At 39.7% G+C, this 17,392-nt stretch overlaps 1 protein-coding gene across 1 annotated transcript in view; it reads left to right on the top strand.

The window, feature by feature from the left end:
- Window positions 1-15,718, top strand: part of LOC124803385 (serine/threonine-protein phosphatase PP2A 65 kDa regulatory subunit-like) — a 123,670-nt gene extending 107,952 nt beyond the window's left edge. The window contains exons 5-8 of the mRNA XM_047264570.1: window positions 14,482-14,617; window positions 14,799-14,956; window positions 15,044-15,202; window positions 15,566-15,718. Coding sequence (XP_047120526.1) covers window positions 14,482-14,617; window positions 14,799-14,956; window positions 15,044-15,202; window positions 15,566-15,718 — 606 coding nt within the window. The remainder of the gene's footprint in view (window positions 1-14,481; window positions 14,618-14,798; window positions 14,957-15,043; window positions 15,203-15,565) is intronic.
- Window positions 15,719-17,392: the final 1,674 nt, after the last annotated feature.

Below are 17,392 nucleotides of genomic sequence, written 5' to 3' on the forward strand. Positions count from 1 at the left end.
TCACTTCCAACGAGTCACAAACGCTAGTGAAACATAAAGATTCAATTAACGATGTCGTGTCTCAGAATGAAGAACTTTCCAGTTTGTTGACTGGCGCTAGATAAAGAGAAAATGTATCTCCCACAAACATCAACGAAATATAAAAATACTAAAGTGCGTTAAAAACCTAAGCAACGGAACACATTGGTAAAGAATTATATCACACTACGGCAAACTGGTACTGACACATTAACAACATACCTTCATTTCCAAAAGAAGTCGTCACTGCAGTATTCATATTATGCAGTGGTAGAAAAGGATCTGACTTAATAAATCTACGTGCTGGGACTGTCAATAGATGCAACCAGTCAGAGGCCAGGTGCGTTAGAGTTCATGCCAAACGTTCACAATACTTGTGAACGTAACGACGTGTGCAATCACTCCGGTGGAATCAGCGATTGTTTGATTGGCTCACCATCTCATGTCTTCCAAGACGATGGACGTTCCCGTAAAACCAATGTATGTAGCACAACCTTTTTTGCTCGTGGCGGCACATGGTTCACTGGCCGATGCAAGGGTCGTAAGAAGCTGTCAAACAATCAAGATACCATAAAAGTAAAATATTAGATTCCATAACACGTTTCATCATTTTATCTACGAATGCAGATGTGTGAACGGAGTGAACTGTTACTAGATTTGAATTCAGTACGCATCACAAAAGTATCCCGCTTGTATCATATATTTATTTATTTACAGCAGCCCTCGAATAGAGTGGGGAAAAGTGATGTTGCCAACTGTAAAGACGAAAAAAGACGTAAAATGCCGAATGCGATAAAGAGTCGAATATAATACCAGGAAGACATCACAGATTTAAAATATGATCCCGACTTCAGAATCCCTTTCTATTCTGGCCCTCATTGGCATAGTTAATAACTTGTGTGAAAATGATGTACCTCAAAACTCTAACTAATACGTCACACGGGAAAGTTTGACCCACTGGCAAATGCCAAATGCTAACAGTTCGCTATGGTCTATCATACCTGCCAGCTGTAATTTTGTGCTACGTACTTGGTAAAGTATCGAACAAATAACCGTAAATGCATGATTTTCTGGTGTTTTTAAAGTCAATTTTGTGTCGACGCATAAGTCGCCACCGTTCCAATGCATGGGCAGCCGCTTGCGGCTAGCGATGTCGGATGACGCTTTGGGCAGTGCGACTGTGGCGCCTACTAAACGAAGCTGTTCAAATGGTTCAAATGGCTCTGAGCACTATGGGACTCAACTGCTGAGGTCATTAGTCCCCTAGAACTTAGAACTAGTTAAACCTAACTAACCTAAGGACATCAGAAACATCCATGCCGTCTGTTGCCGAGTGAAAAACGCGAGTTCTCTTCCACCACCAGGTGGGAACGTGCAGCGGAATCCATCCCAGTGCATCTTATGCTGAAAATGTTTGATTTTGCTGGCTCATTGTCGTCAGGGAGAGTGCTTGCATTGTTTTTTACAATGTGCTAATAGTCGTCTGCATAGGGTTGTGAGTCTGGTGTTATTCGTTGCCTGTGCAGAAGTACTGGCTGGTTTATTTGCTGTCCACAAGCGCTTTGGTCGAGTTTCAGCAAACCGTCGGTGTCCCTGGCCAGAGGTGAGTCTACTGTGTTAAGTTTATAACTCAAGTGTCTCCAGTCGTACTGGTTGCCGTATTTAACAGGAGCTCACTTTTGGGACAAGATGTAATAATCTTACCATGGTATAGTGTCACAGTCATTTTAAATCAATGTTTCGCCATTTGACTGTATATATCGTTTATGCTATTGTACAGTCATGATTTCGGCCTTTTTCCATTTTCAAGTACTACGATATTGGGCACGATCGAACTTCTATAAACGACGTCCTAGTTTAAGTATGTTAAACTTGTTTACCGTGACGCCTGTACTATATTACAAAGTTTAAAATATCTCGAAAATAACTTTCATCCATAGAAGTCTGATCATAAGCAGCAGTGTGGTACTTGAAAATAGCAAAGTCCGTAAAAGCGATTGTACAATACCATAAACCATCTACACAATCAAATGGCGGAAATTTCATTGAAAAAGTTATAGTACATTTTTAATATGCTTTCAAATATTAGGAGCGCTGATTATGTAAAAGGAGGATTTTTGTATTATTCAGCCTTAATTTCACTCGTTTTACAGCAGTATTTTTCCATGCGTGTATAATTAGGTATTCATAAATTTTTCTAATGAATTTATTGTATTAGCTTGTCTTTCAAAAATTACTGAGTAACTTTTGGAATTGAACGTTGTTGTTTACCTTTAGTGGTAGTATCGTAGTTTCTGAAATAAAAGTGTGATGTGTTTTGAAGAAAATTATCACCTCCACCTCAGCTTAGCATTTCCACTCTCTTATTTCGTAACACTATGCTAGCAGAGCGTGGCTAGAGAGTGGCGAGATGTATGACATATAATAAAATTATTTGGTCATGGGGAAGTAATAGTTAATTTATTGATTGATATAATTAGTCTTGTATTTAATTTAGTATAATTTTCTTACTACTGCTCTGTTTCAGCATGGCAGGCACGGAGATACCCTGTGTTGTGGAGAGAAAAGCTCATTTACATGTTGAAGAGCATGATGCTGACACTTGGGGCCATGGGCCTGAGACTGCAGGTTTCTCTGGGACGTTGTTGCACTTCCTACAATCCTGCCAGACCCGCAGGAAGCAGTGGTAAGTGATGCCATCTCCAGCAGTAAGACTGCTTTAGCAGAGTTGGTTCGCTAACTTTGAGGACGATATAGATTCTAAATTACTCCCAGGTTAATGCTAATAGAGACCGCATTCTTCATTATGATATTAGGGCTCCAGATTTGTGCATTGTTAGACGGAGTATGTTATCTCAAGTGGGGAAGTTCTTCAAAGTGGGATTGAGCACTCTCTTAAGTCAACAGATAAGAGATCAAATTCGTCGTGTGTCCACTTCCATAACTGATGCGGTTGGCCAGTTACACGATGGTGGCATACTGCAGAAGATGCTACACAGGTAGTGGAATTATTATTATTATTTGGAATTGCAGGAGTTTGCGTAATTATTTACGTTAACTATTGAACGTTGTTATCAGTTGTTGAATCCATAATGGATTTGAGGTTGTAGAGGTCTTTATCTGGGGACATGCAGGGACACTATCTTAAAAAAAACTCTGGGAGATAATTAATCGAAATAATCTACACGTACATGCTCGATATAAGCTAATCAACAAGGGCTATTTTGTGGTGCAACGATTTGAACAGCAGTTAGAATGGCATTAATAAATTCTTCTTGGGCATCCAACGTCAGGTCGTTAAAATTCCACGAGCTTTCTTCGAAGATCTCCTCGGCCATTGTCACGTTGTAAATGACTGGTGTGTCGCCGTTGCCTCGCCGTTAAATAGCTGCGCCGCTGGCTGTGACGTCAGCTGCGCTCTCTTGCAGTCCAAATATGGTAAGACATTTTAACTACAGGACGCAGCTCGAAGGCCAAAAGGATTTCATAAGTTCACACTGTAGCGAGACCATGCAGTCATGCTTTTAGAATAGTGTATTAAGACAAGCAAAAATAGCGACAGAAGTTCGTGTTTGGGTTCTAACGAAGGGCAAATAGCGGAAAATATGCTTGAATGCCGGAGTCCTAGTGACCACTTTGGAGTGCTGTTTTGTGACTAACCACAAAGCTTACGTCGCTTAGGAGGTTTAGTGATTTGTAGGCAAGCTGCAAAAGTATGCTGACCAGAATGGGAAGGCTATGGTCCTTGTTGGGAGAAAGCTACAGATAGTAACCAAAGGCGGCAGCCCCATGCGCCAATGATAAAGTACTTAAGTGTTAAGAGGGTAAACACATAGCAAGGAACTCTGAAAGACAAGGAAGCTCTAGCGATAGTTGAGGGTATTTTAAGGGGGTATCACGTAGGGCATTTTTGCAGGACTACTGGTATTCCTAGTGGCAGAGTCCAATTTGCATGTTTGATTTCAAATAGGGAACCCATTAGTGCCTTTCTCGATAACGCAAATTCTGACACACTGAACAATACAGAATGTGTGTCCGCTTGTCACGAGCGGTGTAAACTCCCGGTAAGTCAGGCAAGGATTAGTTCTGTAAGCTGTCCAATTCAGCAGAGATAGTGCGAAGTTCGTGAACTATTAAATATAATATTCGAATTGCCAGTGTAATGCAAAATCTTGTCTATGGCACTTTTAAAGGGAGCTGAAGTAATTCCTGACCCAGAAAAAGGAGAGTATCAAGCAGGATTTAGCAAGGACATGTCTTTTGCAGAGCAAATACTATGCCTAGAAAGATAATAGAACTGATCCAAATGAGAAACTTGACATACACGATAATTCTGTTAGATTTTGTAAAGCAATACGACTGAATTGATAGAAATGCAGTAGTCAATGTTATAAAGGAATTCGGACTCAACAGTAAAACATCACAAAATAATTAAATCAACTTTAACAAACAAAAACATCAAAAGTAAAATTTATGCGGGAACTGTCAAAAACTTTTGAAATAAAATAATGGGTAAGACAGGGAGATGGTTAACCACTGTTAGTTAGAGAAGGTTGTTTGAGAAGAATGTTTGTTCCTACTATGAAGAATCCCCATTAATATCATCGTAGATTGTCTAGCTTTTACAGATGACATGGCGCTGCAGAGTGGCAACGAACATATCACACAACTACAAAAACAAGGAAGCAAAATGGAAAAAAACACGTTTCATGAGAAATATCAATTAAACCTCTCCAAATATTAAAATTTCTAGCAGCACATTATCTAAAACAAACTGTTTTAAATACCTACGTGAATGAATTAGAAGCTATAGAAAGGACAAAATTTCCATAGAGAAATGAGTACATAAAATGCAAAGGGCGTTCCAGATGATAATAAAATACATGAAACAAAACAAAAACTTCGTCCTGAAACATAAACTAAGACAATACCAAACAATGCTAAGATCTGAAACACGATATGCAGCAAAGACGTTTAAACTGACAGCATTTAAGGCACCTTTAAAATTGAAGAAAGTTAAAATAAGAACTATAAAGGAACTACTGTGGACCAGAAGTAATAGTAACATTGAATAAAAATTAAGATCAAACAGAGAGCTCTATATCAAAATTGAAAAGCCATCTGACGCAATGCGGAAAACAAGCCTACAGTTTCCTGCACATATATACAGAATGGATAGTAACACATTAACCAAGTTGGTTTTCGACTTATTAAACAACTCCAGATCCAAACCCACATGGTTCACCGAAATTGAGAAAGACATGGAGGAATGAGAAATGACATAACAGGTAACAGAACACTTTTACGAGAAGCAATACATAAGCAGGATTCCAGGAAAGACAAGGTCTGAAAAGGAAAGAAATAGTATCCAGGAGAAAAGGAAAAGTACTCTCGAAATATAATGGAATTCTGGGAGCAGCGAAAATTAAACACAGAGAATAAAGATCGAAGTTTATTTACCGTATCGTCCAAAAGCATTATTCGAATAAATAAATCAATAGAATATGTGGATTACAGTTTCTTATTTATTCTGAATTGTGGGGACGGCAGTTTGCATAGGTTACTCCCCCTCAGTCTCCCCCTCTTTCCCACAAATCACTGCTTATAAGTTAGGAAGTGTTGGTGATGGAGACACAGAAGTCGCCACTGATCCGAGGCATTTGACTCCAGCTAAGTTCTCATCCTCCTAGGCGAAGCTACCTGCCGTCTGCTGTGGAGTGACAAGACGAGTTCCCTCCCACCACCAGCTTGGAACGAGCAGCGCTCATCTGCGGAGTCAACCCCGTAGAAGGCCTGGCTAGACATATTTGTTTTTGCTGCCCCCGTATCGTCAACAGCCATGCCCACCATCGAGTGACCTAGCTTGCCAATGGTATTATGCTTGGGGTTGTGAACCCTGATGTACTTCGATGCGTTCACGGAAGTTCTGAGAAAATAGTTTGAGATCTGGTGTCCTATTTGTCATTCAGAAAACGTTGCTGTGGCTGGCCAAAGGGAAGTTGGCTCTCTTAGGTTGATGACTGTGGTGGCTACAGTCTGTTTTGTTGCCCAGTTTTGGTAGTAATTATAACAAGTTTTATTAACAGCGTTCCTTAATGTGGACAGCTGTTTAAGTTATAGGAAAATATTTGTTTATCTTACTGAGGCTTAATGCCATTCATGTCACAGCAGTATTTTTTGAAAAATCGATAATCATTATTGAATTTGTAGTGTTATTGCGTCTTCCTTAAATTACTGTAGATGATTTTTGTAATTGCTGAGGAAGCCGAAGAGATGAATATTCTTCTCTTCCTTTAAGGATGGTTATTCAAATAAAAGAGTCATGTTGTTTTAAGAAAAGAATTACACCCATACGAATCTGAACCTTCGGCTCACTCACAACGTATCAAAGTTATAATTATTGCTAGTCTTACTGCTCAGTTCCCTAACTTTAGAAAGAGTCATTACGTGGGTCTGTGTTTCGCGAGGGGCGGAAGGGTAATACCTCCATCTGTCCCGATTCATTTTCTTCGTTCACATGGTCAGACACGTAGATTTATTAAATGTATTCGTAGTTGCTTTCTATACATTACGCTTTAATATGCGGGAAACGCTCGTTTGTACATTCATTTCCTCCACCCTGTTGCTCACATAGTAGAGCGAAGCGAATAAACAAAATAAAGGAATGTGTCAGGAGGACGAAAAACTTTATGCCGTCAAGTTTTATTAGAAGGGAAAACTGTAAGTTCGGAAGGTGCTACTGTATATCGTCGGTGCATCTGTACGATAGCTGTTAAGTATGCGTTGCTTACCGCTAATATTGTTAATATTTTTGTTTATTCATTGTCCGCAAAGGAACCTAAAATGTACGTCTATAAATGCTGAAAGCACCGAGTGAACTCTGTTGCGAGTGTCAGCTACTAAAATAGCAGAACGCTATGTTATGTCGTATACTGACGTTCATGAAATGCTACAATCAGCTTTCTAACAAATTTAGTTCAATTATTTCCTGGGACATATTCGCATGTGTTTCAGAAACCGAAATTGTACTTAATTAGATGAATAGACGAACGAAAGTGAAAGTTGAAATGTACGCTAAGCCTGATATTTAAAACCAATGTATCACATACCATTGGGGAAAACATTGGAGAGTGACGCGGCAATTAATATGATCGCATACAGTACGTTCGCGGCTGTGTGTGTAAATAGGTGCAAAACTGGTTCGGACACGCGAAAGTGGTGGAAATTGCCTTTGATGATCTAACTTCTTGTTGTGATCTACATTGCTGTCACTCACAGCAAAGCTTGTGACTAGTCTGTAACATATGAATTATAAAGACGGATCCCTCCATTCACAATCAGACAAGCAAAGGCACCAACAATAGGCATTGGCAGAAAGTGACCCGTGACGTTGCCTAGAAACAGTCTGAGGCTTGCTAACGAAGAAAGCGATTTGCTCGTAGCAACTTTCTTCTAGCCTTGCCGGTGAAGACTCTTGTAGCGCAAGGTAAGCATCGAATATCTCTCGTTTCATTGTCTGCCTAATCTGTAGATAGCTATTTTCACTGTTGCATCTGCAGTATAACGTTGTCTGATAACAAGTTACATCTGTCCGTGTTCGATGACTCACGATACGCAGAGCTGCATACTCTTCTGTAGATCGCATGTAGTTAATTTGTGATCCAATTCCCAGGACACAGCTAAAAAGCAGACGTAAATGGAACAGTGGAAATAGACTATTTCTTACCCACCTCTTAAAATACTATTCGTTGACAATTTAGTATGAAGTTATAGCTAACTGTGGTAATTTCCAAGAATGATTGCCTAGCGAAGTGGCGGGTTCCAAACGATACATACCGAACGTGCGATCGTAAATCGATAATTCTAGATTCTTTTCAGATACACTGTGAAAAAATGCAGTTATGCTTTGTGGCAGCAGAGGCAGGTGGTGACGGAGTGATTTGTTCCTTTCAGATTCTACATGTTTAAAAAATATCTTGAGTTGTTACTACTTTGAAGTGTGATAGATAAGCTTGAACAGCTACAACCAGATCTCATGAAGTAGGGCAATTTCAGGGTTCTGTTCGTGACAAGAGCCTCCTTTATTGGCGCGTTTAGAAGTTGTATTTCCACTAGGCTCTGGTCTCCGAGATATAGCTACATGACTTCGCACAAGTACATTAAATTCGCTGCCTTAGTTTTCTTAGTATTTCTATATTTTATATAAGTAAGTTATTTCGTTTACTTTAATCATCTCATAACAAGTTTTTATCCACTTCAAACCCTAGGTTCGCCATTTTTGCATCAGACAAGCTGCATGACTATAAACATTTATACTGAACCACATCATAAAATTACAATAATTTATGGACAAAATGAAACTGTATTTTAGGACAATCATATCAGTGAGGTAGTATCTGTGTTTGAGTCATACTATACTTGCACTACTTCTTAAGAACAGTTCCTCAATATTTCTTCCTCTGTTGTGTCCTAGTATCTTGAGCAAACTAATGAAGAGGAATGAAGGAATGTACATCACACGGCTACTTGTTATGTCAGTTCCAGAATATTCAATAGGAAAGTAATACCGAATGTAGTTTTGAAAAGTAAAGTAACTGTTTTTCAAAATCAGAAAGCACTTTCTGATGTCAAAAACTAATTTTGTGCCCAGGAAGTGAACTCGTTTGAAGGAAGAAATCATCGAAGTGAAATGAAATATTACCCTGTTATCAAGTAGGATACAAAATATTGGGTCTCCGAGAAAGCGATGTTCTTATGTAGAATTAACAATATAAATACCCAGGGAGACAAATTTTCTAGACGGCTCAGACTCTTTAAGTGCCACATTAACACATTTCCTTCAATTTCTGTAGGACGTAATTCGAAGATGTCGACAACTTTGGCTTCATTGAACAAAGTCTACTCTGTCAGATAACAGTGTTTAAATCTTGTAAATATCGGAGTTCGTGTAGATGATCTAGATCTCCACTTCAGGAATATATTCTAAGTACGTCTGAATCGAACGACGGCCCACCCAATACCAATAGTGATATTTGAGTGAATCGAAGAATTCCTAAATAACAGATGGCAGTATGATGCTCCTAAAAATTTCTCTCTCCGTGCCTGTTAGAATATGATGAGACTGTGTACAGCTACGACAAATCGTCAGAAAATATAAGATAATTTCAAAATGAAAGCAAGACTGCAGATCATAAGAGGTATGCGGTGAATGGAAACTGAGCGATCATGTATAATGAATGCAAACAGATGTGATGAACCGACAACTTTTATCTAAGATAAGAAATGACAAGTTGCAGGCGAAAGAAACGCCGAATTTCTACCGATGAGCTCAGTAAATCTTAATGCACATCTACGGCGGAATAAATATATCCATGAGGAAGTCTTACGACCGACTTCAGATTCTGCCTTTCATCTTAAGAGTGTGATTACTACCGTGTGTTAATATGAATTCGTAGCACCGAATATTCTTTTTGCTTCATAATCATCCAATATACACCATGGTGTTTATATTAGACACCTTAATTTCAATTTTTCCATGACTGAAAACGCATCTCAGTACATTACTTTTGTTTGGTGTTCGCATTTTCTCTGTGTTTCTTGTAATCTGACTACATACTTAATTCCTTGAACATTACTGTTAACTATAGCGATGAAATTTCTGATACCAGCGCTGTTGAATTTATTGTTCCCAAACAGAAGGAGAAGAAGCTATAACGTTCTGAGAGCCCCATTGTTGGCAATCACCCAAACACTATGTATTAATATCCAAGAGCAAATGCATCGGTTTGTGCTCTACCTCCTGAAGCATTTAACTGAAATTAGTCAGCACATAAGTCACAATATTGTGTTGTATTGTATTGAACTGGAGACCTAGAAACGACGTAGAGGCTTCGTCCCCTCAGTGGTACACAAAATCACAAAAGGCTACAGCAGTCCATTCACCCCTCCGCCACCACACACCGTGTTATGGTGCTTTTCGAAAAATGGTTCAAATGGTTCTGAGCAATATAGGACTTAACATCTGAGGTCATGTAACGTCCACTGTTCAAAATGCCGTCAATGCGAACAAGCGCTACCGAGACGTGTAACCAATGGCACTCCATACCATCACGCCGGGTGATGCGCCAGTATGGCGATGACGAATACACGCTTCCAATGCACGTTCACGGTGATGTCGCCAAACACGGATGCGACCATCATGATACTGTAAACAGAACATGGATTTATCTGAAAAAATGACGTTTTGCTATTCGTGCACCCAGGTTCGCCGTTGAGCACACCATTGCAGGCGCTCCTGTCTGTGATGCAGCGTCAAGGGTAACCGCAGCCATGGTCTCCGAGCTGATAGTCCATGCTACTGCAAACGTCGTCGAACTGTTCGTGTCGATGCTTGTTGTCTTGCAAACGTCCCCATCTGTTGACTCAGGGATCGAGACGTGGCTGTACGATCCGTTACAGCCATGCGGATAAGATGCCTGTCATCTCGACTGCTAGTGATACGAGGCCGTTGGGATTCGCCACGGCGTTCCGTATTACCATCCTGAACCCACCGATTCCATGTTGTGCTAACAGTCATTGGATCTCGACCAACGCGAGCAGCAATGTCGAGATACGATAAACCGCAATCGCGATAGGCTACAATCCGACCTTTATCAAAGTCGGAAGCGTGATGGTACGCATTTCTCCTCCTGACAGGAGGCATCACAACAACGTTTCACCAGGCAACGCTGGTCAACTACTGTTTGTATATGAGGAACAGGCTCGAAAGCTTCCTTTTGTCAGCACGTTGTAGGTGTCGCCACCGGCGCCAACCTTGTGTGAATGCTCTGAAAAGCTAATCATTTGCATATCACAGCATCTTCTTCCTGTCGGTTAAATTTCGCGTCTGTAGCACTTCATCTTCGTGGTGTAGCAATTTTAATGACAAGTAGAGTATTTTTCTTCAGATCGCATTTAGATAATTTACGATATAATTCTGAGGAAACAGATTCAAAACAGGCCCATACGGATCAGTGAAAATTTTACTATTGTGTACCTACTATTTAAAATAATTATCAGTGACAAATCCCGTCATATGTTAAGCCTTACGATACGTTTTAGGTTTAGTGACATCAGTTAACATAACCTGATCTGTGGACTAAGCAATGGAGTAAAGAGATGCGGTATGCAAGACGAAGCCACTCTCGACACCCACTCTGACTTAGATGCGAACTCGTCTATCTTAAAGTGTGCGAACTTGTACTGAACTGTATCAGTCGCATTCTAGATTTAGTGCGTAAACGCGATATGAAAATGAGATAGTACTTTGTGGCAGCAGAGGCTGTTTATGAGGTAGTGTTTAGTTCCTTTCTAAGTGATCATGTTTAAAGTACATCGTGGTACTGTAAGGACATTACTGAGTGATAGATTATCTTCAATTCCAAAGACCAGGTCTCAGCAAGTAGGAGGATTCCTCTGTTTTCGTGATCACGAGAGACGCCACTACTGGTGTAGATAGAAGCTATCTTTCCGTCATGACGTAATATACGAGGTACAGCTCTGTAAAGTTTGTCCAAGTGTATTACATCTCCCCCCTTATTTTCCTAATTTTTACGTGGTATTTAGGTACGTCATTTCGTTTCTCTTCATCACCACGTCTTAGCATTTTCCCCACGTTCCTGCACAATTTTTTTCTCATCAGATGTTTGCTTCAGTGTGAAAATTCGCATATTATCACATGGTAAACTTACAATAAGTCTTAAATAAAATAAATGAAAATTATGTTGTAGACAACAATATATGTTACGCAGTACCATAAAGCTGTCTCCGTGCGTTAAGTTATCGCAGACAAGGCTTCAGAGCATTTCCTTTGTAGTGTACTAGTATTTTAAGCAAACTAATGAAAATAATTTATTTATCTAACTCTGACTCCTGTAGTATTATGGAGGCTGTAGTGTTTTAAGGAAACAAATGAAATGCGTAACTCTCACTACTGCAATAAAATGGCAGCTGCGGAAGTTAAAAAGGGAAAGTAACACTCGAAACTGCCGTCCAGAGTGAGGGGCTAATTTTTTAAATGTTGTAAGCATTTCCGTATATTACGTCGATACGATGTGTTCAAGAAGTAATTCTTTTGTTGATGAATCGAACTCACTTCCAGGAACAAACTTAAATATTGTATGATTACGGATATGCAACAATAATACGACTATATCTCCGATGAGAAATGAAAACTCCCGCAGTCACAGTTGTTGTTGTTGTGGTCTTCAATCCAGAGACTGGTTTGATGCATCTCTCCAAGCTACTCTATCCTGTGGAAGCTTCTTCATCTCCGAATAACTACTCCAAGCTACATCCTTCTGAATTTGTTTAGTGTATTCATGCCTTGGTCTCTCTCTACGATTTTTACCCTCCCTGCTTCACTCCAAATATTAAATTGATGATCCCTTGATGCATCACTACGTGTCTTACCAACAGATCACTTCTTCTAGGTAAGATGTGCCACAAATTTCTCTTCTCCCCAATCTTATTCAGTACCTCAACATTAGTTACGTGATCTACCCATACAATCTCCAAGATTCTTCTGTAGTATCACATTTCGATGGCTTCTATTCTCTTCTCGTTTAAATTATTTATCGTCCATGTTTCACTCCCATACATTGTTACACTCCATACAAATACTTTCAGAAAAGACTTGTTCACACTTAAATCTATATCCCATGTTAACAAATTTCTCATCTTCAGAAACGCATCCCTTGCCATATCCAGTCTACATTGTACATCCTCTCTACTTCGACCATCAACAGTTATTTGCTCCCTAAACAGCAAAACCCATCTACCACTTTAAGTGTCTCATTTCCTCAGCTAATTCCCTCAACATCTCCTCATTTAATTAGACTACATTCCATTATCCTCGTTTTTTCTTTTGTTGATATTCATCTTGTATCCTCCTTTCAAGACACTATCCATTCCGTTCAACTGCTCTTCTAGGACCTTTGATGTCTCTGAGAGAATTACAATGTTAGGGGCGAACCCCAAAGTTGTTATTTCTTCTCCGTGGGTTTTAGTTCCTACTCCGAATTTTTCGTTTGTTTCCCCTACTGCTTGCTCAATATACAGATTGAATAGCATCGGGGAGAGGTTGCAACCCTGTCTCACTCCCTTCCCAACCACTGCTTCCCTTTCATGCTCCTCGATTCTTATCACTGCCATCTGGTTTCTGTACAAATTGTACAGACTTGATCCTACTTACATCAATCTGGACATTACGTCTGCTACAGATGATAACGTCTTCAAATTAGATGATGGAATCTAAATTTTCCTTCCTAGAAGTCGATATATACCTGCATAATGGTACAAAAATTCTTTGGGCCATATATCGTTTACTCTTCGCCTCTTGGTAAACACAATGAGAAGTTACTGGTTTCGCTATCATTTGCAGACGACTTACTATCGACATTAACGCCAACACATATCACGATCCTCTCTGAATATATGAAGATTTACAATTATTATTCGAATTCCTAAGAGGCATCGCAATTTTTTTGTTGTTGATATCTACGAGTCACGCGCCATTCAACATATACTGATACGGCCGTTTGCATTTCGTAGATGTTTCGGAGCTTGTTCCGGAGTTTGCTGTGCAAGAAAGGAGGATGCTGCCTCTGGGTGTTCCTCAGGCGTAGGCAGCCCTTCTATGAGGATGACGATGACGAGATGATCTGCGACCCGGGCATGAACATCGCGATGTCGCATTGGTGCGGTGCCTCGCTACCCGAAGAGGTATGTCATACCACTAGCGCAACAACGGTCATTCTGAGATTACCTTATTCAGTTACACATTATATTAAGTTCACGTTTGCTGTAAGACGCAATATATTCTCTCCCCTATTCATATTTTTAAATTAGAAATTAAAATTAAATTCCGAAGAAAATAGTTGCCAATCGCATTTCACACTCATACTCAAATATTCCAAAAGTGTAGGCCATTTTGCACTCCCCACATAGGCGCACATTTTAGAGCATTTCACACTCATACTCGAATATTCCAAAAGTGTAGGCCATGGTGCACTCCCCACATAGGCGCACATTTTAGAGCACTTGTTAAATGGTAGGGCTGCCTTCCGGGGTAATTGTCGTAGATCATGATAATACATATATGTAACAAACCGCTCGTAACTATTAACAGTAGTGAAGTAGGCCCAACATGCTATTAGCAGATAAACTTTCGGAGTTCTTTGGAAACATTCTATAAACACGTTGTGGAACACGTTAAGGGCGACCAAAACTAAAATTACAACAAATTAACACTAAACTGGGTACTGAATTTGGTGTTCTAAAGACAAATTTGGTTTTCATTGTAAATGACAGTCAGCGTTTGCTCTAGAGCATGGGGTTAACCTGGATTTTTAAATTATATACAGATGTTGTCAAACATTCTGTTTTTCAGTGTTCGTTTTTCTTAACGTCCCGTTTATTTTTCAGGCTCCAACTTGGTATGAGTGTTCTCTTGGAGAAGTATACGAGCACAAATCAACCATCAGTTACGGTGGTGACGTAACACATCAGAACTATCGGGACACAGTTGCGAATATAGAAAAGCTAGTGGCAGAAGGAAGGAGTACGTCTCGGCTATTGGCTTGCAAGAAGCTATGCGCCATTTATGGACGAGTTACTCCTACAGTAAAAGGTAATTAATCAAATCTGATGAACTGTATACTTGAAGCTTATTGGAAAAGAAACCTCTGTAGCCTCCTATCATTTTGAAACGAATTTGATTTTCGTATTTTGTTTGATTGCAGAGTACCTAGGTGAACTGTTTCATCGTCTGTGTGAGGATGAAGATATGCTAGTGCGAAGAATGGCACTGTCCATGTTGCCTGCTATAGCTGAAGACGCTGATGCCCAGTTTTTTGCTTCTCATGTAGTACCCATTTTCGAGAAGGCCCTGGATGATAAGGTACATAAAGACAATTTTTATCCACTTACGCTCTTTAACTAGTACACATAGCGAATCAGTTTTTACAAGTTTCGTTTACTTTTACAGATTGGTCTTCGCTTGGAGGCGACACAGGCTTTAATAGCTTTGCTTAAAGCTAAGAAACTATCTGATGATGTACACAGATATCTTCTGCCAGTTCTGTATAAATACGCAGAGGATTCACATTGGCAAGTTCGGTTCTTAATTGCCAACAGCATTAATGATGTAAGTATGTTAAATATTTGTTTTTCTTAGTGTTGGATACGTGCTTATAGTCTATATAATACTTCTTAGTGTTACTAAGCGACACTCGTAACCGCATTGTTTAGTTGCAACTATTCAAATTCAGTTCAAGTGCACTCAGCTAAGTTGTGATAATTGAAAGAAGGAAGTGTATTTCTTTCCATTTGTGAGCAGGGATACCTGCCTATGTGGAGTAGTTTCTATATGAACTGACATATTGGCAATGTACCTGATACAGCAGAACCTTTTTTACAATTTTGTTCTAACAATTTATCTCGTTAGCACATAGATGAAAGGTTTATAAAATTATATGGTTATTATAACCTTGTTTTCCTTCTTTTATAGATTCACAACTCTGTGAGTTCATTTATCCTGCAATCAAGCTGCTTCTCACTGATGCTGAAGTTCTCAAGCGACGCAGAAACAAGAGTGCGCTCTGCAGCAGATCGCTGGTTTCAAGGATGTTTCTACTTTTTGGCGACATCAAGTGAGGCTTAGGTGTCCTAAACCATATTGGGACGAACAGTTGGAAATTCGTAGCAGTGATATTTCCGAGTTTACGCCACATCACAGCCTGTCATGTTGGGCCCAGTTTACTAAAGTACAAGTGAACAACTCTAAATTGTTTATTCTGAAAAATTTTGGCAATAAAACCCATTTAAAGCTCCTACAGTGGAATGTTTTATTGTAGAAAATAGCAGCAGTTCGCAATCCATAATTGACAAGATGTTAATCGTAATTCTCGTATTCAGTAAATAATTTACGCCTTCCAAGATATAATTTACTCCGGAGTCAAGTTTACTACTTCTTTTCCAGCATGAATTGTACCCACAATTTTCTTCCATTCTTTGAACAACGGTTACATAAAGACCAACCAATTACCATCCCACTAACTAACAAACACACACATGCAGACACACACACACACACACACACACACACACACACACACACACACACACACGCACTCTGACAAGAATTCGATACTGTTTCCATCTTCACATAACAGGCAAAAAAAAAAGAAAAAATATTACCCAGAGTAGAATGTACGTGCTCCACCGTTTTCAGCATTTCCAGTACTTGTAGAAGTCAAGGAGGGAGGAGGATACACTCCACTATGTTATGTTATTAACGCCTGTTGTACTTATTAGGTTTATGTGATACAGATTAACGCAGACTCACCATCAGCTACTGTCAAAGACTTTTAAAGTATCCAGATAGGAAGTGAGTATTAATGACGTGTAATAACAGCAACACTGAAGCTTTTCTATGCAACTTAATGAGAAGACAGGATACAGGGAAATGAAATAAAATGCAGTGCCGGGATGTTGTTCACATACCGGCTGAAACTAGTAGTAAATCAAATTTTTGACAGCCGCTGATGACGTAATTCTACAACTATATCTTTGGTGAAACGTATTGCAGTTTTGGAGCGCCAACTGATGAAAATATTCTTAGATTTATACACCATAATGCACCAAATTGTGTGTTCTCGCGACCGCGAACATTCACAAATGCAGAAGACAAACTATGCTTGATCCTCCTTACAAAACAAAAGGAGTAGGTCTATACGTTTGAAATGGTCTGCGTTGGATTATTTGCGGGAATAGTTGTTTGCGAAAGCATATGTAATTTGCCTACAGGTGGTAATGCTGGGAGTGAGTAAGTAATATTTAATTACGTTTGCTGAATTTGAATATCAGGCCACAAAACATGGAACTTCTTGTAACAACGTTTTATGTATAGTGCTAAATCTACAGGGTGAAATGTATTTAAACCGACAAACTCTGGGAGGTTGTAGGGGTCATGAAAAGAAATATTTTCCCCTAATATCATTTTTCCAATGAGGATTGTTTATACCGGTGGTGGCCGTATTACGCTCTTCAGTTGTTAGAGGCCGTATTATGATCTTCAGTTGTTAGAGGGCGTATTACGCTCTTCAGTTGTAGGCAACTGCTGTCCACCAGTGCGGTAGTCCACTGTCTCCACGTCGTTACTCTGTATCAGGATGTGGCCAGGTATGCAGCAAAACATCACCCCCTTGCCACGGTGTTGGATCTGCTGCAACGAGTCATGGATGAGGTGAATCAGATGATCTATTGCATACATCTTGTGAAGTGCTGGTAGTTCACTAAGCGAGACGGAACGGACAAGAAACCTTGTATAGTGATG

This window comes from Schistocerca piceifrons, chromosome 6 (assembly GCF_021461385.2).
Source record: "Schistocerca piceifrons isolate TAMUIC-IGC-003096 chromosome 6, iqSchPice1.1, whole genome shotgun sequence".
In the NCBI taxonomy this organism is placed as follows: Eukaryota; Metazoa; Arthropoda; class Insecta; order Orthoptera; family Acrididae; genus Schistocerca; species Schistocerca piceifrons.